The sequence below is a fragment of the Schistocerca serialis genome, chromosome 6 (genome assembly GCF_023864345.2).
Source record: "Schistocerca serialis cubense isolate TAMUIC-IGC-003099 chromosome 6, iqSchSeri2.2, whole genome shotgun sequence".
NCBI lineage: Eukaryota > Metazoa > Arthropoda > Insecta > Orthoptera > Acrididae > Schistocerca > Schistocerca serialis.
In genome coordinates, this window is record NC_064643.1 from 271,498,015 (window position 1) to 271,515,695 (window position 17,681).

Genomic DNA, 17,681 nt, shown 5'->3' on the forward strand with positions numbered 1-17,681 from the left:
AGTTCCAGGCAAATTCGAAAATGATTCAAAAGTATATGTCACACTCCCTTCCCTATTCTCACCCTATCTAAGTCTGTTGACCATCTTTAAGGACTATGTTGGTGATGGAACATTGAACCTAATCTTTCTTCCTCCGGTTTGTATTTAATTATAGAGAGCAAACAATGTTTATGTAGTATTGTCCTCTACCACTGTTCCTTGTTTCATTTGTGCAGAGCACCAGTGGCACACTATTGATAATAAGTTGGGGAAAATGTTTACATTACTCCTAAGAAAAACTTTAAACATACAAGACTTAAATGTCAACCAGGCCAATTCATCAGTAGCCTCCAATCCTTTAGTAGTGAATTGAGTGACTTCTGGCTGCTCAAATGTGGCTGCCAGAGTTAGTGGGTTACAGTGCTTTCTTCCTGCAATAAAATTCTAGAAAGAAACATTAGGTTTTGTGTAGGCTTTTCTTTTCCCATAGGTTATAATTGACGAAATTGAAGGTTGCAGCTCCACCAGCTTAACTTGTCCCATGAAATCATCAAGATGAAGTACACCCCTGTTTCAGACTTTTACAATGTGGCAACCATTATGTCACTTACTACACATGTGAACAAACAGATATAATATGAAAATTTATTTAATTGCTGTAATAATGTAATACTAACAGGACAACTGTGGAAATTTGTGGTTTTTGGGTGGGGACAAACATAAGTTTACTACTATGATCCTAATAATGAAAACATAACCAAAACAAATATTAACCCAAAGATCAAGCAAACTAAATCCTCAGCAATCAACAAAACAACAATAAGGGGGGAAAACTGGTATTCAAATTCCACTTGACCTATCCAGCTCAAATGAAGTCCATTGGACCACAAATCTACTCATAGCTTCATAACCTGATACTGGAAATTTCATGTAACCAATATAGCACAAACAAAGTCCACAATACCATGGACCCACCCATAGATCCAAAACCCAGTGGTGAAAATGTCACGAGGCCACATAGCTCAAACGAAATCCATGATACCACAACTTAACAAGTCCCATTTCTTACACATTATTTGACCCATATAGCTAAAATGAAGTAAACACTAGCACATAACCAAAACTGTTATACAGTGTGCAATGGATGTATGTTCAGATACTTTTATATGTGGTACCGTAATATTCACACACATCATTATGTTGGTTGTTTTTTTCCTCTGCTTCGAACAGTATTCTCACAAACTTTACAACCTGATGTTTTCGGCATGAACGTAACTGCACCACTAAGTGGGCTATGCCGGTCACTATAGACTAACCAGTTTACAACCGCACTTCAGCAACTGACCTACTGTTCAGGGGGAAATAATCATTAATAGCTTGCTCTTGTCAGATGTATTTGGAGGTAACACCCAACCTAAAAACGTACAACTTGTAATCCCTACAATTATTAGTCTGCATATGCCATAAATACTGATGAAATTTAGTTCAATATGCCGTTCTCAGTCCCCAGGAGAAATATCTGTACTTACACCTGCCACACCCTGCGTAACTAATATTGAAAACCTTACCTGACCAATGTGGATAAATCACATTCCTAAATACCTGCTAATCACAATACAACATAATTACCAACAACTAACAACACAAGCCAAAAATTAATAAAAAATTGCATTAACATCAATTTTGATTTACAAGAACCATACAATTATGCGTAAAAACTCTCATAGCCCACATACTTAAAAAAAATAGCAAAAATCATATGTCATCAGCACAGTCTCTCAAATGTCTGCCATGGACTACTCAAACCAAGACTACCCTGTGCTTAGAATACCATGTTTTGTCCTGCTGGCAAAATACACATTGTCCAAGATGCAGTAACTTTGGTCACTCTCATATGTTCTCTACAAATGTAACATTTAAAATATTCGAAAATTAAACAGAATAACTGTATGAATTTAGTTACGGCCAACCTGTTGTCACTCGTTGTGGCATGCAGAGACCTACTCGTGAACTTTGTTGTCATCCATAACCAACAAAAAATTAAAATTTACAAATGTAAACAACACCACATTCACAATTTCAAATGTGAAAACCAATCTTAGTATCCACTTCTGCCAAAACCAAAATAATGTGCTAACAGACTGCCATTAACTCTTTCAGTATTATTCTTACAAACAGCACTCAGGAAGTTCAATGACTCACTAACATTAGACACAAACAATTTAAAAACATAAAAATCCAACACTAGAGAGTGCCATCATATACTGCAATATGCCATCCACAAACACTATCAATTTAAAATACACTGCACCATCATGATGTCACACAACATTATTACCTTTTGGGTCAAAGCAGATGGGTTACCAAAACTTCAGTTGACCCATTCTAATCGTACAAGCTCATGGGAAAGCCTTTGCTGAATTGTGAACTGTATGATAAAACCAAAATTCCTCCCTCTTCTTTGTTCAGTTGCACCATCACCTTGTCTATGTGACTGACTACCTTTTCAACCTTACGTTGAACTGCAACCTTCTTTCTCTTTTACTCTTGTAATTTGTATTTTATCTTTTTTCGCTGGAACAGTTTGAAAATAGCAGAATTATGAGCCATCATTTCAGTTTTCACAGAAGATAACAGCTGCTCATATCTCATAATTTCGAAGAAAATGAAATGGGACTTTTACTGCAGGCAGGTGAAATTGTCCATGGTCCTTCAGTGACAGCACACATTGAGACCTGTGGAAGTGTGGATGAAATGTCCTAGAAAATAATTACACCACCTCCTTCGTGCGAAGCACTACTAGGAACGATCTGTGATCATTGTCAGTTTGGCCAAAACTGAAAGATTATCAGGGTATGTCCATTGGCTTTGCTGGTTGACGACAAAATACTACAGTATATTCCAACCTAAGCCAGAGCCCGGTCTGTAACACATATCTGGGTGACACCACAACAACAATAAATAAAATGTTGTCACCACTGGTCAAAACAGTATTACAGTGTTCAATACACTACCCTCATTTACAATAAATTATTGTGCCTCTAAATGCTGGTAGCTAATCCCCACACTTTTCTTCTCACTTGAGGGTTTTTTGACATGCTGGTAACATTCTGTTATCTCTTATTCAGAATACCAAAGCTACCTTTGCTGTGTCGTCATTATGATTGGAAGCGCATGTAATATAACAACTTATTAACACGTGTTCAAATATTTTGCAGAAATATCAGTGAACTGCAGAATAATTTTGAGGGGTTTGGCAATGACAGATGTTACCTTGATTGAGAAGTCAATGTAAATGAGGTCGTACATTGAAATTGACACATGACATTACAAAGTACCCACGTTGGCAGTAGGGAAGTGGTATTTTACTGCAGTTGCTTGAAAAGCAACAGCGTGCAGCATTAGTATTATGCTCATCTAATAAGTGTTTGATTGTGTTGGGATATTGAAATGTACAATTCAGATTAATTGATTTCTCACACTCTTAACTGTGCCCTGTACAGTTTTCTGGGTACGTCTTCAAGTTGTGTTGCACACAAGTTTCAGTAATTGTTTATTTTACTCCAACTATTTCACAAAAATATTCTTACTTTATAATGACAATATTGCAAAAGAAAAGTTATATATAGTTACAATAAATGGAAGCATAGAATAGTAGTGATGCCTCTCACACATTACTATTCCTTTTGTTATTATTATTAGTGACTATTTTGTATAACTGAGCAAAGACTTCAGGTTAAAAATCAGATTTAAGACCTTTCAAACATTTGTTGATAGTTAATTTCTTTGTTTGTACATTGGTTTCCATGAATCAAGGAAAAATCACAAAAATGATGTCAACGAAAAAGTTTCATGATGAAACTTGGCTAAAGTGTAACAAACTTAAAACTTCATAAGTAAAGAAGACAATTTGTGTTTTGAAATCCATGTAAAATGAACAGAGTGAAGGTGTCAATTTGGTACCGCACCATTGGGTGTCAACACAGAATATGTTTATCATGAATATCAATGTAACATATCCAATTTAACACTCAACACCATTCTTCTTACAAAACTGCTCTCCGTGCAGTATAGGTTTGGAGGTGAATATTTTAGTCTGCAAAATCCCATATAAATGCATCTCATAGAGGTCCTGTCTGTACATTCAATCCAGAACAAGTTGGCCGAAAAATATGCTGATAGCTCATGGATTCCCCTCCCTCCCCACCTCCAGTTAAAGATATATGTCCTTGGAGTAAGCATTGTTTGATCCATCATTATCTCTTTTAGAATGAAACCATAATCTTATTGCATCAAGATGAGAACATCCATTAGCAATAAGGGTGCCATTTCTATAAGCCTGTGCAAGTACAGTTCTATGTGGAAAGACATGGAGCCCCAACAAATTCAGCTATAAAGATGCGTTAATTTTCTCTTCACAGATATCTGGTTCTGAAAGCAAACTTCTACTCCATTGTTGTTTGTTGTTGTGGTCTTCAGTCCTGAGACTGGTTTGATGCAGCTCTCCATGCTACTCTATCCTGTGCAAGCTTTTTCATCTCCCAGTACCTACTGCAACCTACATCCTTCTGAATCTGCTTAGTGTATTCATCTCTTGGTCTCCCTCTACGATTTTTACCCTCCACGCTGCCCTCCAATACTAAATTGGTGATCCCTTGATGCCTCAGAACATGTCCTACCAACCGATCCCTTCTTCTGGTCAAGTTGCGCCACAAATTTCTCTTCTCCCCAATCCTATTCAATACTTCCTCATTAGTTATGTGATCTACCCATCTAATCTTCAGCATTCTTCTGTAGCACCACATTTCGAAAGCTTCTATTCTCTTCTTGTCCAAACTATTTATCGTCCATGTTTCACTTCCATACATGGCTACACTCCATACAAATACTTTCAGAAATGACTTCCTGACACTTAAATCAATACTGGATGTTAACAAATTTCTCTTCTTCAGAAACGCTTTCCTTGCCATTGCCAGCCTACATTTTATATCCTCTCTACTTCGACCATCATCAGTTATTTTGCTCCCCAAATAGCAAAACTCCTTTACTACTTTAAGTGCCTCATTTCCTAATCTAATTCCCTCAGCATCACCCGATTTAATTAGACTACATTCCATTATCCTTGTTTTGCTTTTGTTGATGTTCATCTTATATCCTCCTTTCAAGACACTGTCCATTCCATTCAACTGCTCTTCCAAGTCCTTTGCTGTCTCTGACAGAATTACAAAGTCATCGGCAAACCTCAAAGTTTTTATTTCTTCTCCATGAATTTTAATACCTACTCCGAATTTTTCTTTTGTTTCCTTTACTGCTTGCTCAATATACAGATTGAACAACATCGGGGAGAGGCTACAACCCTGTCTTACTCCCTTCCCAACCACTGCTTCCCTTTCATGTCCCTCGACTCTTATAACTGCCATCTGGTTTCTGTACAAATTGTAAATATCCTTTCGCTCCCTGTATTTTACCCCTGCCACCTTCAGAATTTGAAAGAGAGTATTCCAATCAACGTTGTCAAAAGCTTTCTCTAAGTCTACAAATGCTAGAAACGTAGGTTTGCCTTTCCTTAATCTTTCTTCTAAGATAAGTCGTAAGGTCAGTATTGCCTCACGTGTTCCAGTGTTTCTACGAAATCCAAACTGATCTTCCCCGAGGTTGGCTTCTACTAGCTTTTCCATTCGTCTGTAAAGAATTCGTGTTAGTATTTTGCAGCTGTGACTTATTAAGCTGATAGTTCGGTAATTTTCACATCTGTCAACACCTGCTTTCTTTGGGATTGGAATTATTATATTCTTCTTGAAGTCTGAGGGTATTTCGCCTGTCTCATACATCTTCCTCACCAGATGGTAGAGTTTTGTCAGGACTGGCTCTCCCACGGCCATCAGTAGTTCCAATGGAATATTGTCTACTCCGGGGGCCTTGTTTCGACTCAGGTCTTTCAGTGCTCTGTCAAACTCTTCACGCAGTATCATATCTCCCATTTCATCTTCATCTACATCCTCTTCCATTTCCATAATATTGTCCTCAAGTACATCGCCCTTGTATAGACCCTCTATATACTCCTTCCACCTTTCTGCTTTCCCTTCTTTGCTTAGAACTGGGTTTCCATCTGAGCTCTTGATATTCATACAAGTCGTTCTCTTCTCTCCAAAGGCCTCTTTAATTTTCCTGTAGGCAGTATCTATCTTACCCCTAGTGAGGTAGGCCTCTACATCCTTACATTTGTCCTCTACTCCATATATTATATATATTTCACGTTTTAATCTAAATCAGAATTCATCCAAGAAGTGATTAGTCCTTACTTAGTCTGCAGTCCAATAAATATGCTGCCATACCCTGTGTAAATGCCCTTTATCGTAACAAGTGTTACACACTTGCCAAGTTGTCATTTAGGATTATTCTACACACTAAATGATATGATCTTCCAATGTCTAAAAAATGGACAGCTGCACTTAGAATGGAGTGTTGGTCCTGTTTCTTCCAATGTGTAACATTAAATATTTGTAAGTAGCATATGTTTAAGCTCTTGACCTCCTTGAGTGAACGTTGTGGCTACCTAACTTGTAATTAGAAATTATTGAGATAACTATGATCAGCAGAAAAATGAACATTTAATCCCCTGGCCATATCTATTTGAGTTCGACCTACCTCAATTCTGACAGTTTCCCATCACTTGAGTTCTTTCAGTAAATGATGCAACAATGTTATTAGACCATTGGCTACCTACCTGTCTGTTCTTACCCTCAAAACAGAGACTCCTTACTCCCAGATACACTGCTGTGTACTGTGTCCATATGACACAACCAATTTTTAGCACTTGGTGGTTATGTCCAACATCATAGCTTCTTAAAAGCAGCAGTTAGAACAACTTTACCTCACAAACATAAGACATATCATGACAACATGTAAATAGTAATTCAGACACATTTAACAGTAATATTTATTGTCAAAATATTGAATATGTTAATTTCAAATTATTATAATTAACATGGATTGCGACATCTGATAGCCATGACCTACTGCAAGAAAGTTTCCAGTTCAAAAGAAACAGTTTCCAGTTCATGTAGAATAATAATGAAAATTGCCAACCTGAAATTATGGCAGATGTCTTTTTCTGATTTTCCCTTATTTGTGAAAACTAATGTATGTTGCATCAAAATCAAATTTATATCTTCAGTCAAAGTGAGAACTATTGTATAATTTCGCTGCCAGCAAACCTTTATAGTAACAGTGAATTTAGTAATTGTTGTCATATTATATTCAGGGATATGTTGTTCTTGCAGTGTACACATTTTATTATGAGTGTGTAGTTGCGTGAAGAATGCATCGGAAAATTTTTTGCGGCATTTTGTGTGGAACCAACATATGTTGCTTGACATAAATGCAGATACTGGATTGGAAGTATCTTCTGAGAACTATGCTGTTCATGAACATGATGTGCTGTTCATGCAGAGTGTTTAGCACCATTTATAAAGTATAAGTAGAAGAGCAGTCTAAATTTAAATTCTCCTGGCATCTATCAAAACATGACAGCAGCATCAGAGAAAAGAGGTACATATAACAATAAAAAAAAACTATAGTTTGATAAAAATAACTTGTGAATTTTGACAGTTTAGTGTCTGACTGGAGAGTTGCAGTTTTTCCAGCATATGTCAAATGTGGTACTCACAAGCCACTGATTCTCAGCACAGTACACTACTGTTAACTGATGCGGCAACAGGGAGCATTGTAGCAACTAAACTGTTGGTGGTGTAGCAGAGGAAGCTGACATTTCATTGGTGTTGGTGGAGCAGTGGTGTCACTTCTTTTTCTGTGAGCTAAACTTCAAAAGTCACAAGCTGTTTTAATCACACTACAAATATTAAATCCAGTCTTGCTCTTATGACTTCAGTCATATAAAACTGTGGATATTAATTTAAAAATATAGTAGAAGTTAAGTCAGTGGCAGGTCAATATAGTGGTTTATTAGGAATTTTTCTTTAGTTCTTCAGTATGACTACATGAAAACATTCATTGAATGGATACAGTGGCCTTATGATAATTTTTATTAGTACATGTCTTAAGTTGTCATTTGTTTGAAATGTTATATTGATTTTTAAAAAGCTTCTGCACATTTCCTAATGAATGCTTGGCTTGGTGATGTTTTCTTACCCATGAATTTACCAGTTAAAATATTATTAATGTCTTTAAAACTTGTATTTAGATGATAAAAGTTTCCTTTTTTCTTTCTTTGTAATGAAGATTGATTTTAAAATGATCCAAGTTATTAATTACCATTAAAGTTGGCTAAATCTTCAAGATAAGGTATTTTATTAGTTCCCATGTCTATAGTTATTATTTAAAATCAAGAGATTGAACTATCTGTAAACATTTAGAAATAAATATTTAGAGTGAACCTGATTTGAAGCAGTAAGATTGCTCATAAATGACACATTTGATCAGCTCTATGTTTGGAAATACTAAATTTATAATTGAATAGTGTTTGATCTTAATTACAGTTAAAGGTCACTTTCAGTAATCATTTTTCTGACAACTTGCATTTTTCTTGAGTTCACTTAGTTTATTCAGCCCCTAAGAGCTGTTTAGTATATGCGAACTACTCTCTACTATTCATGGAAAATCAGAAATATTTATATTGTTTTGGATTTAATCCATCTGTATCATTGAAGGAAAATTTTCCACGATACTCAGTCCTAACTGATGTCAAGTTCTTGTTACTCATATCTTTTTTAAAGATGAGAAATGCCCTACATCACATTATTTTCCTAAATCACTTGTGACAAAGGTACAATGGCCAGTAATAATTTCTTTCCTTGTGGTTTTTGTCTAATTTGCAATCGAGACTAATTTCAACCCTTCTGGAACCATTTCATATTTCTCTGCTGTTGCCTCGTACTATGCAAGCACAGTTGTGTAACTGATTACAAGTTCTCAAACTGTTGCGGAGGCAGCAGAACATTAGGGACAACAGTTAAAATGGGAGCAAAGTGAACTTTTTTTCCCTAGTCACAAGTGTGTAAAATAACAACATGCCTCAGGCAAAACATGATGCTGTTAAGTATATCTCAAGAAGGACAAAATGCAATTTCATTCAGCCATGGACTAGATATGACATATGAAACAATACACTGTCATGATACAGATCCAAATACCTAGCGAGCTGAGATGAGATTTATATTATTTGGATTTTGCTTCAGTTTTATTATGAGAGTTTTAGGTGTAAGGAAATTAAATGATTATCTTGTGGCAATAGAACTTCAGGTCCTCTCTTCCACCCCACTCCTTTCTTCTCCACACAATCTCACAATATTAATAAAGTTTTCATCACCCAGGAACTCAATTTTTGTGGTGTTTCTTTCCCCATTCCGTCTCCAGTCTCTAACTGGTTGATGCAGCTTATCATATGTATTTGGTGTTACATTTTGGCTTGCATTCACCTTGTGATCTCAATTTTCACTGATACCAATATCGTGACCAACTTTCTGAAGAATAGTGTGATTATTTTTCGTTACATATGTGTAAGATTTCCAACCATTTCTATGATGTATCTTGTTAATTATCTTCTGAAACACAGTGCACTATGTGCTGCTGGTGTGACTGTGTTAGATCATTTGTACCATAGCTTGTAGCAATATCTATGCTTCATACAATTTACGAGGGTGGTTCATTAAGTAATGCCCCACATTTTTTTCTCAGGACATATTTATTGTTAAGAGTCAGAATTTGGTGACAGTATACATCAACATGTCTTGTCCATGTCCTTGTTGGTGCTTGTTGGCATGTTCTATGGCCATACGCCAACGTTGTGGAAGAACTTGTATTCCCTGCTGGTAAAAGCTCTTGTCCTGTAGGCATAGCCATGTTTTCACTGCGTGACTGACACTCTCATCATTTTTCAAGTGTGTCCCCCATAGAGAATCTTTGAGCAGCCCAAAGATATGGAAGTCTGAGGGTGCCAGGTCTGGACTGTAGGGTGAATGAGTCCATGACGTCCAACCCACATTAGTGGCTCTGCCATCTGCCAGAACAGTTTGGAACTTCACCAGCGCCCAGAACAAATATCAAATGTGAAGCGTCAACAAGGAAGTTTGTGTATGTATATTAATGGCTCTTAAAAAAATAAAAATGTGGGGCATTACTTATTGAACGACCCTCACAGTAATTTGGCCATTATTTACCTCTAGAAGACAAAATTCCAAATACTGTTGACATCCTAGTGTTAAGAACTTTAACTTGGGGGGGGGGGGGGGGGGGGATCTGGTGCTAAAGGTTGGAAAGACGTTGTAGATCATTCAGGTCCAGATTGAGGGTAGGCCCACCTGTTTTGTGGACAAAGGGAGACAGATTATTTTGCTTGTAAGGGCTTAAGATTTCTTCTTCTTCTCCTCCTCCTCCTCCTCCTCCTCCTCCTTGTACCTATCAATGAATGGATGCTAACAATCACATGATGCATCTGCATTCTATGAACAGCAGTATGTAGTAGTTAATCTGCTCTTGGTGATTAGCTTCATGTTATGTAACCAATATATTGTTCTTTTACCTTGATCTTCCCTTCTGTTGTCAGCCGTAGAACTTTATGTATGGTGTTGTGTAAGATGTGTCTTAGGTACACAATTTTTCTTCTTTTAAAGATTGTAAAGCTATCTAGCTGTTTGTGTATTTGTTGTAATACATTGGTATTAGTTATTCTCGCTGTCAACATTCTATTGTAAGTTTGTTTAAAACCATAGTAAGTTAAGTACATTATTCTGTAAATATCAATAATTCATTTCTGAATGTAATCCTAATTGATTGCACTGTATTTGGTTTAGTAAAATTCCATTTTTTGTCCCCGCGAGCCATTAGAAACTATTGCATCATGGTGATACTGCATGGATCAGCTTCGGTGGCGTAACTCTGAAATGTATGACATATGTAGCTTATCTGTGTAAAACAGTTGTTTAGTGTGCCTGTTGGAATCCGTGTGGGCAGAGGTTTTGGCTGGTGTGTGTGTGTGTGTGTGTGTGTGTGTGTGTGTGTGTGTGTGTGTTGTATACCTTTGGTCACACAGAATTAGTCATGGAGAAGCTGTGTCCACAGCAAACTCTTTTATATCATTATCACATGCTGCCAGGTCATTTGCTGATCTGTCGTCAACCACAGTATGAAACGTGCTGTGAGTTGTAAGCATAACATATGACCATTTCACAGTTGTAGAGAAAACTGGAGGAAAAACGAAACATTCTGTGACATTATGATTGAGGTTGCTGATGTGTTACAACCCAGCAACAGCATTGTTCTCTTGCCGAAGATGTCCAACCAACACAGTGTACATACATGTCATTGATAGAGATGTCTTGGCAGCCTCTGGGTAATTGCTGCATGTAGCCTATTTCAGCGGGTTGCTTCTTGAGCTTGGTGACCCACCTGGTAAACCCCTGCAACACAAAGATACTATGTGGCTCAACAAATGTAGTGTCACCAGGAACACTGTGGTAATGTTCCATTCATGGAATGTAAGATTCTTGTCTTTGTGGCACTTTATAAAGGGGCTGATTAAGTGATGCTTGTGACATGGCAATGGTGGCACCGTGTTAATAGCACATATACCACCGAATTTTTCTTACCAAGAGTTACTGTGATGGAAGCAGTCTATAAGTGTGTTGTCATGCATCAGTATGCATTCTTCTGTCCCGTAATTTGAGTGTCACAAGAAGTCTTGGTGAATGGCTTATCCCATGACCAATTTTCTGGTATAAGTGAATCTTTTAGTTTTATGGATATGAGTGTGGCAGACATACACCCTTGGCCCCCCTCCTCCTGTTTATCCTCTTCCACATCCTCATTGTATCTCATTTTGCCTTCTTCACTTTCTTTTTGTGTGAGCTCTGGTTAGGTACCATTTGCAAGATTTTGTGACTCTTTCTGAAATGCAGACATCCAGTTTTCTGAATGTTTGAAGTAATGTTAACTTCAATCTTAATTAACTTTTGACTTTTATTTTGATTATATTTATGTTGTTCTTAACGTCACATATGATTTTGATCATGTTATGCTGTTTTGATCATCCTGTATTATTTTTATAAGACACTAGTTATATTAAATAATATCATACCAAACACATGTATTTTGGTGCTATCCTTCTGTATTTGCAGTACAGGTGACCCTTCTTCAGTTTACAAATATATTTCAAATGAGCATGTATAAAACAGCTATATTTCCATGTTTGTTTGTAAACTTGTTTGCTATTCATTACTGTTTGGCTGTTGTAGAGAAGCAGTTTGGAGTTGACAAGCCCGCACTGAAATTGATCCTAAAAGTTAATAACGCATCAACACCTGAACATAGCAATGATGCTTCTGGCCCGGCTCTTGCTGTACCACAAACTTTAGGACATGCTGGCCCTGGTATGGGATCTGTACCTGCAGATGAAGAATCTCGACATTCAGCAGCATCTGTACAAATAAAGGAAGAGTCCTACATTGAAAAACAACATAAGAAAGCAAAAAAGAAAAAGAAGAAGAAGGAAAAGGACAAAGACAGGGAGAAGCATGAGAAAAAACACAAACATCACCATAAGGTAAAAGAACAACAGCTCATAATAGATGGACATTGCAATTCTTCCTGTAGTACAAAATACACCATAAATGTTTTTAGGATACTCATATAGACAAGTAAAAATAACTTGTTGGAGATGCATTTACTGCAAAGCTGTTATGTTCAGTGATACATGTTCATGTGTACTTGAAAACCATTTTAAGCATGTGGCACTGAATGGGATGATGCAGTGGTTAGCACATTGGACTCACACTTAGGACGACAACAGCTCAAACCTGCTTCTGGCCATCATGTTTTGGGGTTTTTGTGATTTGCCTAAATTGCTCCAGACAAATGCCGGGATGGTTGCTTTGAAAGGGTATGGACAATGGTCTTCCCTGTCATTAAAATGTTCCAAGCTTGTGCTCCGTCTTTAATGATCTCAATGTTGACAGGATATTAAACCCTAATCATCCTTAAAAAAAAAAAAGAAGGTGATGTAGGGCGCTCCTAATACCACTATTGTTTCCCCCCTTACCCTATTCGATTTACAAGTGATGCATGAATGGAATACGTTTCGATAGCCTCTGTTTGAACATTAACTCTTTCATGGCTGCGAAGGCCGAGCTCCCTGCCTGCCAAGCCCGTTAATGGGGGCCAATGTATTGTGCACGTGACTGCGGGGCAGCTGACTCAGCAAGACGACCACTGCAGGTAATGGTCACTGCAGGCTAATCGCATGTTCCAACATTCATCGAACTGCTCTTCATAAAATCAGTACACTACAGTGATTGCAGTTCCTGATAACCATGGAAGAGAGCCTCAGAGCTAATCCAAGATTTCTGTTATAAGTTTATCTTGGACTGAGAAAAAGTTATTTTTTAAAAAATGGATAAATTTTTATTTGTTAATGGAAAGCTTTGTAACTTTTGATTTAAACTCCAAAAATGTTTACCCATACCTCATTAAAATTTCATTAACATTGAATTAACACAGTTCAAGATACAGTATATAGTTTTAAAATAAGCACTTCCTACCAAAGACACCTGAAACTCGTACTGTCTTCTGCTCTGCACAGCAGCTGAGAAACCACATTTATTTATTTATTTATTTACTTACTTATTTATTTTACAGTGTTTGCCTTTTGCTTCATGTGATACATAAATTCTGTAGAATAATTCTGCCCTGTCAGATTATATATGTTTGTATCATGTGCTTTGTAGATTAGGAAACCAGGTTGTATTTACTTGGCCATCTGTGCTGTTTTTATTTCTATTCAGCAGCTAGTTTTGTTGAGAAACTGCACTGCTTTTGCTGCACTATTCACTTTTTGCAACAATTGATATGTCAGTTCTGTAGGACAATTCATGCCCTTTCAGATGATATACAGAGGGGTCCAAAAAAATGTCTCCACTGTTTAAAAGTCCATAACTTGCAAACTAATTGACAGAGTTGTCTCATTTTTCGGGAAAGTGTAGCTTAAAGTCCAACTTAAAGGTATCACTGTAGGTGTTCAAAATGGTCACCATTAGCATCCATATACAAACTATGCCGCCAAACTGCTCACTGCAACGTCTTCAGTTGGATATTTGTACATGAATGTACGATGGATTCTCGAGGTTCATCCAATGTGTGTGGCTTTTGTCGATAAACGACGTCCTTTAGTGTTCCCCGCAGGTGAAAGTCCAGAGGAGTTAGGTCTGAGGAACATGGTGGATACTCCACAGCACCTCTACAGCCTATCCATCTTCCTGGTAGTTTTTCGTCGAAATACGCCCTAATACGATTTTGGTAGTGGGCTGGGGCACCATATTGTTGAAAGTAAACTCTTCCGTCTCCATACAAGTCTCGGATGCGGGTAAAATGGATGTCTGGAAGCTTCTGAAAGTACACCTCACTGGTAACTGTGCTGTCAAAGAAGAATGGGCCAATCAAGCCCCGGTAAAACAACCCACACCACACATTTACTCCTGGCAAATTCATGGCTTTGTCTACATGGACGTTTGGATTTTCGGCGGCCCAGTAGATGCAATTGTGGCGATTTACTGTACCATTGAGTTTGAACTGTGCCTCATCAGACCACACAATCATCTCTGCGAATTCTTCATCGTTGCGCACCATGTTAGTAAACCACTCGCAGTACTCCATTCTACGATCTGGGTCGCCCTCATTCATTGCGTGTAGCAATCATGGGATGTAGCACTTCCACTTTGCTGTCTTCAAAATTCGCCGAACACTTGAGCGACTCATTCCAGTTTCACGGGCACACTGTCTCTCAGACTTCTGTGGTGAACGACTGAATTGTTGTAACACACGACGGGAGTTAGCAGAACTTGTTGCTGTTACAGGTCGTCCAGATCATTGTTTGTGTACATCTTTAACATAGCCGGAACTACAAACTATTACACTACCAAAGATGAGACAACTCCATCAATTAGTTTGCTAGTTATGGACTTTTAAACAGTGGATACATTTTTTTGGACCCCTCTGTATATTTGTATTGTGGTCTACTTTATGGATTAGGAAATCAAATTTCATTTGTTCAGCAGTGCATGCCATTTGCAGTTCCACATGGCATCGGGTTTTGTTAAGATACTGAACTTAGGTTGGAGCACTGCTTTTGCAACATCTGATATGTCAGATATGCAGTTCATGCCCTTTCAGTTTATGTATGTTTGTGTCATGAAATTTATAGATTACAAAATCAGATTTCATTTGGGCGTCCATGTGCACTGTTTTCTGTTCCACATGACGGGGTGTTACTGAGAAATGGCATGCATCTACTGCACTGTTCTTTCGCAACATCTGATAAGTCAGTTCATTAGGATAAGTCATGCCCTTCAGGTTATATATGTTCGTTCTTCCATTGTGTGTTGGCGAGGAAATCAAATTATACCTATTTGATCAGCTGATAAGCAGAAAGATACAGGAGCAGGTGAAAGCTGTAGCACTTTTCGCCATCACAAATAAGAGCTGATAATGACAGCATTCACAGAATTGTTGAAATATGGACAACAGCGAGTCGCCATTCTAATATGCAAGTTTACCTGCTCACAAGCCCTGGCACACACAAATGCCCTTAGCTGTCAGACCTTCATATCTGCCAGATGTAAATGAATACTCATAGCCATCCAGTCATTCCACCTGCTGGGCATACATATTAGCCTATAGGCGTCTGGGCATTGTAACTGCCAGGCGTACATATATGCTTGTGGTCTTGAAAGGCTTAATTTTCTAATTTTTTCCCTTTCTTGCTCATTGTACGAGATGTATGTGGAAGGAAGTAAGCAAGCTATTGCTGAGTCTTCCTGATGTCCGCTATTGGAATTTTAACAGTAAACAACTCTGATGCACGCCGTCTCTTGTAGTGCTTGCCACTGAAGTTTTATCATCTTCATAACACACTCACACTTTGTGAACAAACCCATAATGAATCATGCAGGTCTTTTCTCAATATGGTCCACTGCACATGTTCCTGTATGCTACTTCAGTATTCTGCAGTAACAACATTCCTATGTAGAGTAGTTCCTTATCTAACTGATTTCCTTCCACAGCCTTGTCCTACCTGAGCATTTTTTAACTTTTGTAAAAGTCCTCATTATTGCCAGGCCATTAAAATTTAATTAGTTTGACAATAGAATATCAACAACTAGTCTCACAGAGCTTCATATGTATTCCACTAGATCATTTATATACAGGATGTTCCAGCACAGTGGATACAAAGTTTTAGGAAAGATAAGAGTACACCTAGATGCTATAAAATCACATAACTGTGCGTGGTTGGAAATGCTTTCCTGGTGCGATAGTGATGACACAAAACAAAAGAAGGGAAGTACGAACAGGGTGAGAAAACATGTTTATTATGTTTAGTACAGGTAAAATGGTGGGACAGCTTTGGCTGGTGTAAGCAGTAGATGGTGATATGTACACTGCAGCGTCAGTTGACACAGCACATTTATGGCTGTTGGGACTGCATTCATTGTGAAACTTCATTTTGCCTGCCAACAGAGTGAAAGTAGGATGGCATGTTACATGGATGTGGAGCTCACTGATATGAATCTGGAATATAGGACTGCCAATTGCAGTGAGTGAGGTGCACTGTGGCTGTATGTCCAGTGTTACCCCATGAGGCAAACTCCCTTCCATATTTTCTTTCCATGCTTGCATAGGAGACAGTACGGAAGGGGATCATTCAGCGAGGGGACACAACAGTGTGAGTGAACAATAACAATGTTAGCAGTGAGGAGATTATGCTGGGGGTAGTGCAGAACAATCCCAGTCCCAGTAAGCGAGCTATCGCCAGATGTGTCGAGATTTCCCCCAGCAGTGTCATGCAGATCCTGCTTGACAGTTCCATGCACCCCTGTCACTCCCAGAATGTGCAGTTAATGGACAAAGACAGACAGTTTTGTTCCACAGTAGCCTTTGCATGGCTATATTCACAATCTGCACAACAGATCCCCATTTTGCAGCCACCATTTTGTTCTCTGGTGAGTCGGTTCTCTTATGGGAGGGAATGTTCATCTTTTGTAACACCTGTGTGTGCTCAGAGGAAAACCCACATGCAACAAGAACACTTGCTGCTCAGAGATGGTTTTCAGTTAATGTATGGCCACATTGTTGGACTGTACTTGCTGCCCCAACTTTCTTCAGCAAGTACTGCCGCAGCTATTGGTTGAAGCGCATGTACCTGCTGCAATGTGTTCTGCCATATGGTTTCAGCATCATGCCCCTTCCCCCCTTTCACGTTACAACCTTTGATGTATGTACCTGAATACAACTTATTGACAACATTGGATTGGGCGGGGTGATCCAGGGCTTGCCCAGTGACATTACCTTCTCTTGACTACTTTCTCTGGTGATAGGTCAGGACACTTGTGTACAGAACACCTGTTAATAATGCTCAGAAACTAATTGCATACATCAGGAAATAGGCAAAGAGTGATGCAGATCTGATAAATGATGTGGGGTGCCAGTAATTAAGAACAAAGACTGTTTTATTGACATCTTTTGACAAAACAACAGTGAGTAACTTTCGCTTCCGGGTGCCAAAACTTTTGTTGATTGCCACCTACATACAAGAAATGAACATTGTGACAGAATAAGTAAAGTTGGAGATCATGGGGAAAGATTTAGGTGTTTGTTTTTCCCACATATTATTTGAGAGTGGACCGATAAAGAAATAG

General features: G+C 38.2%; 1 protein-coding gene across 3 annotated transcripts in view; it reads left to right on the top strand.

The window, feature by feature from the left end:
• The window catches only part of LOC126484598 (bromodomain-containing protein 7), a 137,407-nt gene that overhangs the window by 9,256 nt on the left and 110,470 nt on the right, over nucleotides 1-17,681 (top strand). For 2 of the 3 annotated variants that reach the window (XM_050108163.1, XM_050108161.1), the window contains exon 2: nucleotides 12,231-12,538. In XM_050108163.1, coding sequence (XP_049964120.1) covers nucleotides 12,231-12,538 — 308 coding nt within the window. Of the gene's footprint in view, nucleotides 1-7,262; nucleotides 7,531-12,230; nucleotides 12,539-17,681 lie in introns of all 3 variants that reach the window. The other variant, XM_050108162.1, reaches the window with a different exon arrangement.